The following is an 18247-nucleotide window of genomic DNA, read 5'->3' as shown; positions in this document are numbered from 1 at the left end:
TTGTCTTCTCGTTTTTTCTTTCGTTTTCATTTACTGTGTTATCGTTTATTCTTCGTTCATCCCCTAGCATTATTTCATTTTTGACATAAGTTCTGTTGAAGTATCGTACATAAAGTATCGTAAAAGTAGAGAGTAGTAGAGTTAGCGTATTGCAAATAGAACGCTTTTAAAAATGATTATCTGGAGTTTATTATCTGAGGCTTGTTTACGTTGCTCCGTCAAAAGAATGTAAGCGCGGAAAAAGGCTATAAGGGAAGGTATACTCGTAAGAATATCGACTGTATCGATTCGCTGGGAAGAAGGTCTTGGAGCAATCGAGCGAACGCCGATGAGTTCAAAGATCCTTCGGAATCGCAAGAGGCGAGTCGAACGAGAAAACAAGAAAAAATGAGATAACAGAAGGGTGGGTAGAGGGGAAATAGTGGGAATTATGGAGGGAGAAGGATCGCAAGGAAACAGGGTTCGCGAGCGGGGGTAGGCGTACAATACCGGAGATGTAAAAGCTAAAGAAGGGAATAATTTCAGCCCTGGAAACCCCAGCTCTGTCTCTATCATGCGGCTCGATGACACTGGATTCTCCGACGACTGTGACGAGTGTCTCGATGGGAGGGACGATTCACCGTCGCGAAGACACAGCTACGTCGTTTCGGACACTTACCTCCATCGACGTCCATTCCCCGGCCACCCCCAGCCAGGTCCCAGTACCGCGGCAGATGCTTGCTGCCAGCCAGCAACGGATTTCATCAGCAGGTCGTATCAGCCCCTCTAACAGCAGTCCTCCTGAATTTCCCCCACCGCGACCTATGCCTAGACATCCCTGGCAGCGATCGGCCAGTTGCCGCGAGTTGTACGCTTCTAGCTTCGAGGATTCAGGGAAAGCGCGATCGAAGGACGACAAACCTTCCGATGATCCTATATTGGAACCTTTCCGTTTGCCCTCCCAGGGAGAGCTAGACAATCCCGTGACACGGTACGATGAAAGTAATCGATCGTACAGCGCGGCTAGCTCGAAGTTACCCTCTCTCGATCACGACTCGGTACCCGAGCGTGTCTATAGCAGCTCCTACCCGGGAACTTCGTCGCTCTCCACTGAATCTGGCCACGAGGAATCTGGTCCTGCGGGAGATCTCTCTCACGACGATCTTTCGCACGATTCCTACGAACTTTTGGAACGCGAGCACGAATTTGAATATCCGGAATCGTATTCGAGTCCGCGGGACGACGACGACGAGAACGAGCCAATGTCCGATAGGAGCGACGAAGGAATCGAGCACGAGATGTTCCAAATGGATTCCGAGACCGATTCCTTCGTGAAACACCGATCGATCAAATCCACGGATAGACAACAATTCAAATCTGTGCTCGCGGACCTCAAGAACGCTAGAACAAAGTCTATCGATCGGTACTCAGCCGTGACCGCGAAATCAGACAGTGATTATATCACCGTTGAGTCTCGAATACAACGATCTAGCACTCAAATCGAACGAAAATTCGAGACACGACACGCTAATTCGATAGAGCAACAACAGCAATCTAAACATTCTCTTCCGCATCAGGACTCTGGGAGAAAAGATCCTGTCGTATTGCAAGTACAAAAACAAAAAATGTCTGTGTTGAACGAATTGAAAAACTTGAAGCCAAAGTATAAGATCACTCACGTAGATTCGGAGATTTTACGGGATGAGGGTATTATGCGTCCAAAATCTCGAATAGATGATGATTTGAGTCCAGTAGATTCGACCAATAGAACGATCATAGATCAAAGAGCTAGGACAGTCAGAGCACGCAGTATCGCCAGTTTGGAAGACCATATATCACGCGCATACGTAGAAACGGGTAGTTTAGGTCGGGGATACAAAGGTGCTGGTGCAGGTAGTGTTAGTAGCGGTGGTGGTGGTGGTGATAGTGGTGGTAGGGATCGAAAATCGAATCGCGAAGGCGAGACGAAGCTCGAGAAAACGTTGGCAAAGTTGCAAGACAAAGAGAGGAGAAGCATGGACCGAGAAGAGAGAAAACGTGTCGAAAGGGATTATTCCAGGGAGTATTCGAGTAAGAAGACAGAAAGAAGCGAGTTGAGAGAACGTCGATCGGTCGAGCGATTGGATTCGCGAGATCGAAAATCGGACATGCACGGTCGTCGTAGCGTCGATCGAATAGACACAAGAGAATTACGAAGAAGCATCGAGAGGCTGGATGTTCGAGAGAGAAGTTACGAACGGCTGGATTCGAAGGAGAAGTCCTTCCGTCACGGTGATCCTTACGCGTTACGTGGGAAGAGCGTCGAGCGATTAGATTGTCAGGAACTTCGAGGTAGCACGGAGTATCTAAACAGAAGTCCGAAAGAAAAGACGGGTCATCGATATTCCGAATCGAGGGAACGTCGAGAGAGAAGCGTGGAACGGTTAGATTCAAAGGAGAAGAGGAGAAGTCCGGGAAGTCGAAGTAATACGGTCGATTATAACCAGAGGCATACGTTGGAACGTTTCGATTCTGGAAACAAAAGCCCGCTCGAACGACTCAGTGCTGGCAGGGAACATCGTGGAAAAAGCGTCGAGAGATTGGACTCGCAGGAGAAGCCGACATTTGATTTCGATCCCGTTACGATCGAAAGATTGAAGTCTTTGGAGAGGTGCAACAACGTTTCGAAGGACAAAGGATACGATAGAAAAGCGGAGCGAAAGAGCTTCGAAAAGTTGGATTCGCGCGAACGAAGGCACCCAGATCGACTAGATTCGCGCGAGCGAAAGCAATTGGATAGGTTTGACTCGAGAGCAGGAGGAGGGGGAGGGGGAGGAGGCGGAAGAAGTCTCGAGTGCGTCGAACAGATTTACGATTGGAGGAGAAACAGCATAGAGAGGATCGAGTACAAGGAATCGAGGAAAGGTAAGGGACGAACAGAAAGGGGAAAGTCCGAGGAGAAACCGCGCGAAAGGGACGACTGGAGAAGCTTGGAGAAAGCGCGAAAGGACGAGGAGAAGCGCGAGCGAGAACGACAAGCGAGGCTCTCGATAGAGTCGAGGACGGACACGGTGATCGGTGTGCCGATGGAAATGGAAAATTTTAAATCGAAGACCATGTTTACGGAGTACGAACCGAAGATCGTGGGAGGTGTGGTGCTGGGTTTCGACGACACGATACCGGGTCATACACCGGTCGAACGTACCAAGAGCGATCCGAATCCGGCACGGCAGAGGTTAGGCTCGAACAGTAAACGGCACATACTGATGCATCAGAAATCCATCGACTTAACGCCAGCTGATTCGGGAGACGAAGATCCGTTCTCGGACAGTGCGGCTATGCAAAAGGCGAACATCGAAATACCTTACATGTTGCACAAACGGCACGTCATGAATGGTACTGCATCTGACGAGAAGTCCGAGTCGGATAGCGGCAAAACCATTTCGAAAAAGACCGGTGCCGTTCGAGATCTTCCTAAGTTGCCTTTGAAAATGATCACGGACATTTCTTGTTTCGATCTGTCTAAGCTGTCCTCGATAGACAAGCCTAGTAGCAAGCTCTCACCTGACAAGCCAAAGAGCGTTTCGATCACGCCCATGCGACCCAAATCGATACTCTCGAGCCCGTCCGATAAATCGAAAAGTATCTTGAGTCCTACGTCGAAGTTATCACCTACCGACGCGAAAAACGTAGTTTGCAGTTTCTCTCCAACGAATAGAAGTCCATCCAAGGCAGGTTCGAAGGCCCCGTCACCCGATAAACAACCGTTCAGATCCGCGTCGTTCGATAAAAACCGAACGGAAATCGTGATCGAGGATCGAACGGGTATTAAATCGTCCAGTCTCGACAAGAAAACATCGAAATTATCACCGATCGAACCGAATGTCACCATACTATCGTCGATCGAGAAACGCTCGCCCAAGATGTCTCCCACAGATCCAAATGTAACAATAGTTTCCGTGATACAAAAGAGGAGGACATCGCCCTCGGAGTCATCCAAGAGTTTCGCAAGCGCGCAACGGTCGCTCGATTCGAAGGTGAAGCCTTTAAATTTTGCCGACGTGGTTGGAATGGAAATGAAGATGAAACTCGAGCGTAAGGCCAAGTCCGAAATGGAAAAAGACAGTCTGAAAACGCCGGATGATAGCTTGGAGAAGCAAGACAGTATAGAAAAAATACCATTGCCGGAAATTCCCAAACTGGTTGCGACCGGGATAGAAGACGAAAGATTCGGCTCCGAAAAGGTAGAAAAAGTTTCGCCCGTAGACGACTCCTCCCGAAAAACGTTCGAAGGCGAAATCGTTGACGTAGATGGTAAGCAAATTAAAGATGAGAAACAAACTGAACAGTTGGAACCACAGTCGCAGGAAAAGAAGTTGGAGCAAGTAATGGATGTGCAATTAGAACAAAAAGACAAGGAGAAGGTGAAGAGGGAAGAGAAGGAATCTCTACCTTCGGCTACTACCGTTGATGTAATCTCGGAGAAACCGAAAGTTCCGGAAAAACCAAAGACACTGGAGAAACCGAGCATACCGGAAAAAACGAAACGCATCTTGGAGAAGATAGAGTCAAAGTTTTCCGAAGCTAGAATCGCTAAACCGAAGATCATCGATACCGGATTCGACGATTTCGTGGAACCAGTCGCAGATCTGCCTTTGGACGAAGTGCCTGTGAAGCCCGCGTTAGAACTGGACAGCCTTAAAGTTCCTGAATTCGTTCCTTTCATGTCGAGGCCACACGGCGAACCTCTGCGCTCGAAATCGTTATCGCTGGCCGAAGAAAAAGCACCGATCGATACTTTGCTCTCACCGGAAGTCGAGAACAAACACTTTGTTCCGGATGTGTCGCCGAAAAGGGCGAAGAGAGCGAAACCAGAGCCAAAGAAGGATTTCAAGAAACAATCCAAGTCGCTCGAGGGAGACAAGCCTCCTTTGAAGAAAGCGACCTCGAAGGAATCCCGCGTAACCACGCCCAGCTCGAAGATCGACAAGTCCAAATTGAAGTTGGGAGAGATGCCTCAGGAAATTATCATAATCGACTCGACCGACGTGGCACCGGAGGTGAGCATCGTTCAGAAAGGTAGATCCAAGTCTATCACTCGGTTGCCCGAGAAGGCATATTCTGCGTCAAAGGAGGAGAAGGAAGAGAGCAAAGGTGGTACTCGAGCGAAATCCGCCTCGGTCGACGACGATCTGATCAAAGTTACCGCGGGATCCGGCGTGAAATCCGAAAAAACGAGACCAAAATCGTTAGGTATTTCAAAGAGTCTGAGTAGCAGCGCCGAAAGAAAAGATTCCGCGGAGAAGATATCGCCAAAGAGAACGATCGTCGAACGGTCGAAAGGTGGCACCAAGTCCGAGACTAAATCGACGGAATTGAAATCGCCTACATCGATGAAAGAAATAGTGGTGTCGAAGTTGCAGCAGGAATCTAGAGCGTTGCGTGCGAGGATCGACTCGAAAGCTGAAACCGATATCGAGGAGCCGAGGGCCGATACCGATTTCGATGCACGAGAGCGCGAGACTATGGACGCGTCCAGACCTGCAGAAGATCGCGCAGCGGAGAGAAAGAGCTCGTATCCACAGGATTTGACGCAGTCGCCGGTAATATTGCGAAAGCTGGGACAAACGCCCGTTCTATTTGCCCGTGCGCGTCTCGGTCTATCGGAGGGAAGCGGAATCGGTGCATTGCAAAGACAGGGCGCGACGCAGTCTCCGACCTCTCAAAGGCGAGCCAAGTCGTTGGACGCTCCGGTGATAGCGGTGCACAAACTTCCACCGGCGACCGCGTTTTCCAGCAAGGACGACACCGTCGACGTGTCGGAGAATCCGGACGAGGAGAAGGCCGACGAGGACGTGCCGACAGAGGCGGTTGTTCCATATGGCGGCGGTGCCGTCTCCACCACTGGTCCGCCAATGAAACCGCAATCCATTCAGATCGAGGCATCGCCCAACCACAGGTCCGACAGTACCGATCACACCACCATACCAGAGATCTTTACCGATTCCCTGTCTGTTACTGAAACTTCTGCGCAATATCTCGAATCGCCGTTGACAGAAAGCAACGAGATCATACCAAGCGCGGATTTGATTCCATACGAGGGAGACGTGCTGCGATTAGACACGAACGGTAAAGATCAAAAGACGATGTTGGAATCGGTCAAAGTGGATGAGAAAACGAAATTCATCGATCAGAGTTCCGTGGAGTCCGGCACCGAACAGGAAGTGGTCGCGTTCGATAAAGCTGTTAGAGCGGAAAAAATCGATCTACTCAGCGTTTCAAAGACCATCGAGGGTTCTATTCCGCGACCATGTGATCAAACAGCGACTGAGGCTGTTTCGCTGACGAAGGAGAAACTGTACGAACGTTCGATGGTCGTCGACGAATCGACTGGGAAAATTGCCGAGGCCGAGATTTCCACGACAGTGTCTATCGAAACCGAGGACGAAGAAAGGCAACGGGAAATCAAGCTCGCCAAAGATCCGAAGAAAGCGACGGAGAGGGACGATCTTCCCGACGTAACGGTGACTACCGTAACCGGACCGGCCGCCTTTCTCAGATCGACGACAACGATCGACTTCGACGACGGACAAGACATGGTAAAGTCGCCGATTCAGATCTCTATCGAGGAGTGTTCCGACGATGACACCGGTGGTGATGCCGAGGAAGATGATGCAGAGGAGGACGAGGAGGAGATAGTTCATAGCGAAGACGAGCGGGAAGCGCAAGAACAGGAAGGCGATGAGAATCGGCCGTTGGATTCCGCGGATACGAGCGAAGATACGCTCGACGCTTTAGATACGCAGGTTCACATGAGAGGTATCGATAGCGAATTGAGCTCACCGGATTACGGAGTCGACAAAATGGACGAGAAGACCCTAGTGGAAGTAGAGTTGACGCCTGAATATTTAGAAATGAGAAGAGAGGACGAGGACGGTGAACTAGCCGAGGAACTGCCAAAAGACGAGGAGTCCGTCGAGGAAATGATGAAAGAGTCACCCGAGGATGCTCCGAGCGCGAATCGTTTGACGATCGACAAGAAGCTTAGGTTGAGTAGCGAACGTTCGAGAAGCGAGGAAACCAGTACGTGGACGCCGGATCGCGAAGACCCGGAATCCAGCTCCTGCTCTATAGCTCGACCGTTGGGTATTGGCCAGATCCAGCCGATAGTAGATCGTCGGGAAATCGTTGCAATGATGAAAGACACGCGTGGGCCTGGTTCCTTGGAGGAGGAGAATAGCAGCGGCTCCCAATCGGGACTTAGACACGATTTGAATTCGACTTGGAAGTCCTTTCCCCTGGAAAGCTCTGGAAGTTCGAGCAACGACGAAGGTTGGACAGGTCAAGACGAGAACAATGCCGTTCAGTCTCAGTCCGAGGATAGCAACGGACAGAATGAGGATAGTTTTCAAGAGGATCTTGCCGATTTTCCTGGCAGTTTTATTTATCCGATAGGTCCGGATATTCTAACCAGTTGTGGCACGTTTGCGCTCACACGTACGTTATCTAGGATTTCCGAGAGATCCACTACATCGGAACAGGATAAAAGCGATTTGGAGGACTCGTTCAAGCCTAGTTCAAGGTCACCCAGTTTGGACGACGAGTCACTGATATCGAGCGACCATCAACTTTCTCTGTCCTCTGATCCACCATCCGGTACGCCTCTTCCCTCCATTTCCGATGATCGGCGCACATCGTCCGAATTGCCTGATATTCCTATAGACGTGGTAAGCGAGCAAGAGGAGGAGGCGAAATCACCGAAATCGGGTGGGAAGCCGAAGCTGCAGGAACAAAGCTCGGAGGATTGGCCATCTCCGCCTAGTTCGCCCGTGTTCGATCCTCCTGTAGTCAGCCACGTCGAAACCTTTTATATGGAGATCAAGCCTGAGGAGGCGGTCAAGGTAACGGTAACCGACAGCACCGAAACACCGGGTCAAGTGGAACACGACAGCGATTCTAGCGATGAGAATCGAACACTGCACGACGATTTGCATTCTACGTTCTTCGAGGACGGTCACAGCTCGACCTCTGCAACCACCGTTGACGGTACTGTAAAAATAGCCGTTAAACCAAAGTCGAATTCTCACGTGACGGGTTCTTCGCACAGCGAAGACACCTCGATGGGTTTGTCGATGTCGGAGTGGTCGAGTTCGAACAACACCGTGCGCCAATTTTGCCAATATTCTGGTACAAAATCCGACGACAACTCTCTGGCGGAACTCGGAGCCTCGATCTCGGATTGGTCGGGCAGCACGACCGTTATTCCTCAGCAGCACTACTCCTCATTGACGCCGGTCGAGAAAAGTCAAAGCGACACAACTACATCCGATAAAAGCGTGACTAGCATGAGACCGAATTCCAAGTGCAGAACGGCCGATGGTTCTCCGTTCATTGGTCCATCCTCGCCACCGTTGCCGCCACCGCCGACTACGCCTCCACTAACACCGCCTCATTCCGTATCCGTATCCGTTTCCGTTTCCGTATCTGGGAACATGGATCGACGTTCGCCGTTCGACGAGCATCTGGCGATGGGCCTTCCGTTGGACGGCGAACGATCATCATCGATCGGTCGAACGATCAGGAACGAGCAGTCGAACGAAGCGAAAAGATTCATCGATAATCAATTCGACGAGCATCGACTGGTGTCGCGTCACTGCGACGACGAACGGCAAGCTTCCGTACGACCGACGTATATCTCGCCACCTCGAATAACTCTTCAGAACGAGTTCGACGAGACTATCGACGACGAGTTTCGACTAATGTCGGACGATGGTGAGGCGCCGCTTCCGATCCTCGAAGAGGAGGAAGAGCTCGACGATCAGGAGGTTGCGTCAGGGAGGCAACAGATAGGAGACGATCGTTTGTATGACAACGTTCCCGCTATGAAATATTCGAGCGGCGATCAAATCCGAATGGAAGTTGGTCGAGGGGACAACGCCGAGGATATGCACGAAAAATACGCAGATTTGGCGCTCGGTTCCAGACCGGCGGACGACGATTGGTCGTTCGAAGAGGAAAGAGAGGAGACGGTCATCCAGAAGGAAAAGGTCCGCAGCAGGTCAACTCCCAAATTCGAACGAGGTTTCTCTGAACCCATGGAAACTGGCAGGTATCATGAAACTAGATCGACCGAGCGACCCGTACTCGTTCCCATCAGAGCGAAGTCGACTCCGTATTATTCGACAACGAGTCTGAGCGGCGAGTCGACCACCTCTAGTCCTCCGATGCAGATCAGGACGCAGATTCGGACGAAAACGATGCCTTACTCGTCCAGCAAAAGTCCCCAGAGCGAGGGTGATACGTCTTCAAGCATGGACAGTCCCGTTCACACGCCTGTTCACGGCCAGATAGCTGTTCGTCGAAGACGACGGGAAAACTTAAAGAGGCGTCATCGAGTGGTGATGGATTTCGAGGTGAAGGATGGTCAGATTATTTCGAGTACCGACTCAAGCTTCGACGTGGCGACTATTCCGCCACCCTTATTGGCCGAACGTTCGAGGTCCGATGTTGACGATGACGAGGATGACGATGACAACGACAATGACGACGATAACGATGGTGACGATGACGACGAGTACTCGGAGGCCAAGGAAATGCAGGAGAATCGACGACAACAACGTTGACGTGACTAGCGCTTCGAATCTTTTAACTCCTTTGTTGCAACGTCTTTTGACATTTTTAACGAGAATTGGATAATTTGTCCAGGATGAAAACACGACAAGAGGCAACAAGGAGTAAACGAGATCGATGTCGATCCAATCGACATCGACGAGAGTGGAGATCAAAAGATATCGTGAAAAACAATCTAGTTTAATCTATCGCGCATAAGGATAATTAGTACGTTTGTTACACGTTTTAGAAATTCAATTTAATTTGATACGATATCGTCGTTATCGCGTGGGAGCTTTTCGACCCGTAAAAAAACCTTTAACTCCATCGTACTTAACTTATTCTATCGTATATTTATACGTATACGGAACGAGCCGACGTGAAAATACGATTGGAACGAAGCTACACCTACTAACGATAATTAGTATAGAAAATACGATATATGATAAGAAACGGTAGCGATCAAAGGTGATACGTATGAGATATGTTTCGAGATTAATTAGGGTCGTTGCTACGCGGTTACCGCGAACGTATGTACTATGAAGGTATGACGGATCTCCGACGGCAGAGAAAGGATTCTCGAGAGAAATGAGAGTTAAAACGCAATCGTAGGAAAACGGAAAAATAGACAACGATGCTATTCCAATTTACGAAAACGACAATCATTGTTGAAGGTGAGATAGCATCGTTAAGAAAGTGGTAGGAAGGGTGAAATGGAAAAGGGAAAGGCGGAGGAATTGTCTCTTTTAGTTCGAGAATTGAATCCTCGATAAGCGATCGTATTATTTGATCGTAGTTTAATTTATGTCTCGTTTAACGACGAAAGACAAGTTGCTCAACATAGGTACTTATACAAAATGTTTATCGCGTACTTTCGTTGATACACACGTACGTGTGTGTATTGTATGGAATTGCGATTCACGGTGCGAGTGGCTAAATCGGAACGCGTGAAATATCGCGATAGGTTTAACGAACCGTCGAAACGTTTGTCGTCGAAAGATCGAATGATCTGCAATCTTTCTTCCCTCAGTTTTGTCTCACGGTGCTACGACTCTCTACGGCTTGGAGTATGATCGACGACCGACCCACCAGTTATATTGCTAGACTCCGGGATCGTGAATAAATTTACGCGACTCGAGCTGATGCGGGACGCGTCTTCCGTTTAATTTTCTCGATAACGACGATCACGGTTCAACACGTGATTTTTCAAGGTATCGATAATGGTAAATGTTAATGGTAACGGCCAAGGTCATCCGATGGTTACGGCATGTTAGGTCGTTGAATTTCCCTTGATGTCAATTATAAAGCTGCGCCGATGAAAGTATGACGTTGGATTTAAAAATATGGATGACCTTGATATCCGAAGAATCGCGTGGCCTCGGCGTTGTTTACCGTCATGCGGTTTTATGGAAGATGTTTTTTCTGCATCTTTAAAGGGGAGAACGATCGACCGCGTCGCGTCACGTCGAATTGCTTGGAACATGTCGTACGTGAAGGATCAGACCGAACTATTTCAACTCGGAGAGACAAAGAAATTTGAATTGGTTGAAAGAAAAAATTCCATTGGCTTCAATTTACGTTCTTCCGACTAATACCAAGCTTTCTATCGTATGCTCTATTCAAACGCTAATTTTTACACGATCAAGAGTAACGGAAAAGTATATCGATATGAATTTCTATGGAATTTCGTAAGACAACGATCTGCAAAATAATGCAGCATGATGTTCTCAATGGTTTTTGAGTCTGTTGGTAATAAGATAACTCGGTTAGGAAGCTCGATACTGTTCATACGAGGGACGCATAGTTGGTTAGGTCGAGGCTAAATTTGTAAAACGATCGATATTAATATAATGGACTACGAGAAAAAGCCGGGAGTAAATAACTATCCCGTTGCAGGTCGGGTTAACGCGATACTAACGCGTAACTTTACGTCGAGCGTAAGGGCGTCAATGTAAAAATATCTTAGCACGTCGCGTCCCATGTTTGTTATGGAAATATCGTACCGAAGGTTCTATGCTCGAGAAACAACATCCAAACCGAATTTCTTCGTTTCTTTCGTTCGATGCGTTCGGTGCGTTTGTTTTCTTTCAATGTTGAAGGTGTTTCGGTAGAATTTAGCTGCGATTTTGATTTCTAAAGGAGTTTAGAGACGTTCAAAAGCAATAATTTAACCTATTCGTAAGGGTTTGATCGTTAGGGAGCGAACGTTAGATAAGGGATTTAGTCGCACTGAGAATACGGATCGGAGAGTTTTTCTTCCTTGTTGTGCATAGACGTACATAGACGTGTGTCGTTTCAACGATACGATTCCGTTAACCCTCTGACTGCCACGCGTAACATTCCAATCTTTACATATAGTCTGATTCGTCCCTCCAATTTTCTACGCTTAACGTTTTCGTTTTTCGTTACCGCAGATACTTACAGATCGCACAGATATATTCGAGTATCGTTTAAGTTTTCATATCGAAACGGTAATGTTCGAAGCAAAAGCACTTCATATCTTTTCTGTTTCGCGCACAACGACTCGATTGATCCGATCGACGATAGATGATCGACAAGACAAGAGGAGACATCCGTTTAACAGAGTATGCAGATATTAGAGAAAGGGCGTGGCAGTCGGAGCGGAGAAGCTGAGCTTAGATAGCCTTGTCTCAGACCGGCTTGAACGGTCTGAACCGTTCTGTGATTTGTCGCGAATTAAAAACGCGAAAGAAGGGAGAATGTATATATAGTCGATGGTGCGTCTCGAAATCAATTCACGCCTTGTTTCTTCCAGACGGGTAGGGGTAGCTCGTTTGACACGAGACAGGAAACCAACGCGATCTCTAAAATAGTCTATCTTAAGCATGGACGATCGTTGATAATCACGTTGTCGTTGAATAATCGTTAATCACCACCGTGACCATTAATCGCCACTCCATTAGTCATTGTTACGGTATTATCGCTACACTTAATTGATTAAAAGGTTACTAGTTACTACATCGTAGAACGCAGTGAAGAAATATACAAAGAAACTAAGTACGTAACTACGTATCAAAAGCTATAATAAAAGATACGAGATTAGAAAGTGAATGCCGAGTGCTGATCACGATGTCGAGGCTTAAGTTGCTTTCTACGAACGCGATGACGAATCAACGAGAATCGTTCAATCGTGATAGATCGATGGCGAACTGGAAACGCATTTTTGAACGATGTTCGCTCGCGTACGTCCTTTCGTCGAAAATTTACGTTTTCGCTTGCGATTCCTCGAAGCTATACATACTATACGATTCGCGATAGCAATTCTTTTCGAACGCAACACCGCGTTTGTCGGCGAAACGATACTCGAGCGACCGGCAACGTTCCCTTCGCATTCCTCAAGCATCTGCACGTAAGGATTCGGCTGATAACCAGGGAAACGTTGCACGAGAACGAGTCGCAAGGAGTTCGCGATACCGTATTGATTCTCAATTTGTTCCTTTGCATGCAAAGCTATCGGCATATCTTCGTAATCGTCGCTCTTGAACGATCGACGCGGAATCCGTCGCGGATCCCACCGCGGTTATAATAGGGCCGTACTTCGGCTGCGCTATAATACTCACGAACGTTATCGTCCAGTAGGACAGAGATCACAGTAAAACAGTAAGTCAATCTCGATGGGAGCATGGAAATATTAAGACGATTAACATATGCGTGCATAATGATGGGCACTAGATTCGCTTGTTGCTTGATACGATCAAGCGATCGCACCAGCTCAATTAGTTTTGTCTACAGTGTTTCAAGCATAATATCGACTGATCATTTTTCGTGCCCATCGTTAGTTACCTTTACGCGAACGCGTCGACGCTTTGACGGATATCCACCGTCCCTGGAATCGTCGCTTTCTTCTCGAGTTCCTCGATCATTCTGGATCGCGCTTTCTTTTCTTTCTTTCTTTCTTTCTTTCTGTCTGTCTATCTGTCTTCTTTTTCTTTTATACATTCTCGAGGAAAGTTGTAAGGTACGGTCCTGCCGATCGATTCCTCCAAGCGAAATCCCATCCTAGACAGAAGAAGAGTATCGTCGTATCCTCGATCTATCCGTACGAGTTCCTGTATCGGTTTAATCTTGACTTGTCCTCGTCTTGCATTTGTGCATCGTCAATCCTGTCCTGCCATCGATATTACTACACACGCACGCGTCTCTTCGAGCACTATTCTCTTTCTGTATTTCTACGTTTTTCAGTTTGTCTATGTCATCGTATCATTACCATTGTCATTATAGGCATCGCCATACCACCTTTCATTCTTTCCATTTCACCAATGTTGTCACTCGACCATCTCTTCGTCTATCGTTCTCATCGCAGATATCATTTTTCAGTTTCGTTTTCTTCGTTTTCCTTTTTCTTCTACTTTTTCTTTTGAACTCATTCTCCCTCATGGTTATAGTTATTTGGTACGCGTGCGTGTTACTCGATTACACAGCGCGTTATGTGCCGCCTCGAGATCGTTGCGCTCGAAGTTTTCGAATCCGTGTGCAGACTGACAGTTAATGGAAACGGGATTGGAAACGGTGGATTTTTGGCTGTTTAGAAGCCGATCCTTGAAAATTCGTCTGTCGAAGAAAATATGAGACGTCGAGCTGCTCGATACCGAGTTGCTATTTACCTGCCAAATTTATCGCCAGTTTCCGCAACGAGCTTTTGCTTTCGCGCTTCAATGAAAAGAAGAATCCGTTGCCAATGCGTTCCCAGCACGCGGCCCCACTGCTCGTATTTACGCCTTTTTTCCCTTTTACAATCAATGAGAAAGAGATTTTTGCCAAGCAACCCACGAAAACCTCGAGCCCGACGAGATGTTCAAAGTTGATCGGTTTATATCAATATTAACAAACGACTGAACACTATTCGTTACGATAAATGATATACATGTTATGTGTAAGTATATACGCGTATGTCAATAATACGTGTATATGTTTATATACAATATATATATTATATATATAATATAATATATATACATATATATATGAATTTATATTTAATTATAGACATAAGACGTTAGTATGCAAAGGTCGTGATACCTGCAATAGGGATCAAGGTATTAGACATAAAATATATTTAGATAACTTGTACGGTCATGCGAATTTCCGTTGCAGTATAAATGTTTGATTTGTTTTTACACGTTTCGCATCGTTTATATCGATATTTCCTGATTTGTCAGGACACACGGGACACGACGTTTATTTGCTGCGAATCGAAATACGGAAGATGGTCGTTATTTAGTATTCTCGTTCGTATCATTCTTCGCGATCGAATGCAGAAATGATCGTCGGAGCCATATATGTGTGTTGCATAGAGAGGGGGGAAAAGGCGATGACGACGAAGGAAAGGCAGGGGATTCCGAACAACGACCAACACGAATAGGTCGTCGGTATGGAATTGGTAACGCGGGAGCACGGAGCGCATTCGCATTTTCGATGTACTCTACGTATGCTTTTCGACAGGTGGTGAATACAATCGTTGGAACTACGCGAACGGCTACGTGAACTCGCCGGCTTGGCACGTGCCACTTCGCATGGCACAGATTCGTAACGTAATGGTTCACGCAACGCCACGCACTCTCACCAATCGATTCATACCGGCATACCCACGTTGAGAACACTGCGGGACAAACAAAGAAGTACCATGCTACATCTCTGAGAAAATCGGAAGCTTCCTTAGCACGCTAGAGAGAAACAAAGTGAACCGGAGTGAAAGAAAATCGACGTCACGAGAGACGATCGGAAAGAAAGGGAGAAGATGTCTTCGTACTTTCATCTTCGGTGCTTCGTTCACATTCACGGTCACGTTTACGATTCTCGTACGATCACGTAGTTATGTTCCGGCGAAGGAGAGAGAAGATAGGAGACGCGTGTTCATCGGGTCTCGAGCTGTGGCATGATTTAATCACGGATCGATAGATCGTGTGGCTGCCACGGAGAAACCTAACGCCACCGAATTACCGAGCATAAATTTGCCAAGAACATTACCGCCGTTCTTACTTGGAAAGCTCGGATGCAAAAACCGCGTTTCTCTTGGCACGGATCCGTTAGCTGCCGTCGCGTCGTCTCGGTCGATTTTGCTCTCTCGCTTATTGCTAGTCACCTCTATAACCTCGTTCCGTTACTCTCCGTTATAGCACTCATTCTGTTCTTCGTCTCACATCGGCGCACCTTCTATTCCTTTCTTGCGTGTTGTTCATTCACTAACCGCAATATCATTCACGTATGCACTGCACCTTTAGAAGGTAGAACGATAGCTGATCGATTTGTCTCAAAACATTGGTATCCGAGTATCGCTGGACGGTTCTTTCGATTTGTAGCTTAACCGTTCAAAGTTCATCCGTTCACTTAACCGTTTCGCGATGTTTCACAGAGTTTCCCAAAGAAAACCTACGCTTTACATAGTTGCGTAGAACTTGCCAATGTAAGTTCGAGCGTGTACAGTTTATTTCGATCATCCTTTGATCTTCTTTCTTTTTCTCCTCTTTTCTTAAGATTTAATGAGTTTTGCGTAGCTGCAACCCTTCTGACATCCATCCCTCGGTCGATCTAGCTTTTAGTTCCCCTAAAATACACCGAGATCTCTTGCCACGTAGCTATCACTTTAGTTCACCTTGCTAGTCTGTCGTTCAAGTTGGTCTACCCTTCGTTATTGTGCGCAGAGATGTGAATTTTTGCGAGACGTCGACGCGCTTTTGACGGTTTTGCGAACGTTCTCGTGAATTCGAGCTTACAAATACGTGAGTTGCAGTAATAGCCGCGGTGTTAATCGTGCGCTATCCCCGAAGTGCAACAAGATCCCACGATCGAATCTGCTAAAGCGTCATTTAGTCGCGACGCACTGATTAAACTCACATCTCTAGTTGCAGTGTGGTACTTGATTTTGCAGCATCGTACACGTACATACACACTTGCGTTGAACGTGTGTCAACTATTTTCTACTATTTAGGAACCTTGTGAACCATTACGTAGCGAACCCTGTCACGATTCACCAACGGTTGTATCTTTGTCGCTTGCCACGATATCTTTCATAGTATTACCTACCGTTACCTATATCGAGTACCCTACAGAGGAAACACCCCTAACGAATCGGGCCACCCATGTCACATAACCAAAACACATCGAACGCACTCGTATACACTCGTGTCACCCGGGATACTTCTCTATAAGTTTTGCAACGTATGTGTATGACACTGTATGATTGTACCTCCGATTCTACGTTTTCTCTTCGATCCTTCTTTCCATTTCTACTTTTCTCTAACCGTCACCTTCTTCCAGGTGTTCATGCTCGCTGTCTTTTTTCTATGTTGTTACGTGTTCAACGTATCCTCACGGTCACACGGTGTATCGCAACGAGACTAGATCCGTTTCCTTCGACCCTCTATTACCCGAGCATTCGCTTCTTATCGGCTGCTCGATCGAAGAAAATTACCGACTTATGTACTTGTTTCATTCTTTTCTGTTATCTCTAACTCGTCGCATTACGGTGTTGCGATCGAAGTATTACGATACTCTTTTAAATATTCGTAATTATTCATAATACTTTTTGTCGATTAGTGCCAAATTTTGCGTAAACGCAGTTAAAACGATCGTATTTAGAATCGTATTTGTTGGGTAAACGGTACGTTTGATTCTTTTGCATAGACGGAAATCCTCGTCTTCCACGAAACGTTATCGTAGTCGACTTAATTAGATACTTTTTATAAACTTTTTATACGCGTTATACTTGGCGGATTCCAGAAAGGATGTAGAACAAAAACGTACCTTCGACGATCGATGAATTTCCGAAAAAACGCAATTATCGATTTCACACATTCACGTATTTTCGATTCTTTCCCATTTTTACATAAGAATAATCGTAGCTTTCGAGAAGCGGGTCAAACGAACGATCGATTTAAAAGATGATAAAGGAGGGAAAGCGAAGGTTACTTATATATCAAGAAAGATAACGCGTGTCCGTCGTGTCGGCGCTCCTCCAATTTGTAATTTGTACCTTTTTTCGATCGTTTATCAACATACCGTACTTGTTAGCTCTCTCTCTCTCTCTCTCTCTCTCTATACGTACACGCACAGATCGTACAAGCGCGTGTGCGCATACACATAAACACACACACACACATGCACACAAGGATACGGTCCGACAATACGCGGTGATTTTCCCCTGAAGAACTAAAATTCCTGGTTCAAGGAAAAAGAGAAAGATGAGAGAGGTAGGTAGCCTTAAAAAGGTCTTAAGCGTTAAAAAGGGGAATCACGGCGTTCGAGGGAAGGGAAGATAACATTTCAAGCGTAGGAAATCTCTATTGTACATTGATTATTGATTATTGATACATTAATTATGATAATAATAAATTATATACAAAGTCACATAGCCAGAGGTTTTCTGTGATTCCGTTTTTTGTTTTCTTAGACGATTTCGTTTTAATTTCTTCAACCTGTTTTTTCAACGTTGTCTTCCGTGGATTAGGTTTTTCTTTGGATTTCTAATTCTTCCTCCACGTTTGTTCTTTACTCTCTTCCTCCCTCTCCGCCTTCACCTATCTTTCTCTCTCTCTCTCTCTTTTCTCTCTCTGTAATTCTCCTCACTATTTTTTCTTTTCTTGATTCAATTTAACATTATTATTAGAGGTATCTTCCTAGTCCCTGCGCGTCGTCCTTTTTCCGTTCTTCATTACCGTAT

General features: G+C 46.6%; 1 protein-coding gene across 9 annotated transcripts in view; it reads left to right on the top strand.

The window, feature by feature from the left end:
* LOC122573138 (FERM, ARHGEF and pleckstrin domain-containing protein 1-like) overlaps positions 1-18247 on the top strand; it is a 28710-nt gene that overhangs the window by 5131 nt on the left and 5332 nt on the right. For 5 of the 9 annotated variants that reach the window (XM_043739135.1, XM_043739136.1, XM_043739137.1 and 2 more), the window contains exon 11: positions 526-750. In XM_043739135.1, the coding sequence (XP_043595070.1) occupies positions 526-750 (225 nt within the window). Of the gene's footprint in view, positions 1-525; positions 17643-18247 lie in introns of those variants that run through there. The other 4 variants (XM_043739140.1, XM_043739141.1, XR_006318665.1 and 1 more) reach the window with 4 other exon arrangements.

The sequence above is a fragment of the Bombus pyrosoma genome, linkage group LG11 (assembly GCF_014825855.1).
Source record: "Bombus pyrosoma isolate SC7728 linkage group LG11, ASM1482585v1, whole genome shotgun sequence".
Classification (NCBI taxonomy): Eukaryota; Metazoa; Arthropoda; class Insecta; order Hymenoptera; family Apidae; genus Bombus; species Bombus pyrosoma.
Note: the sequence above shows the minus strand (reverse complement) of the source record. Positions and strands in the feature narration are given on the sequence as shown.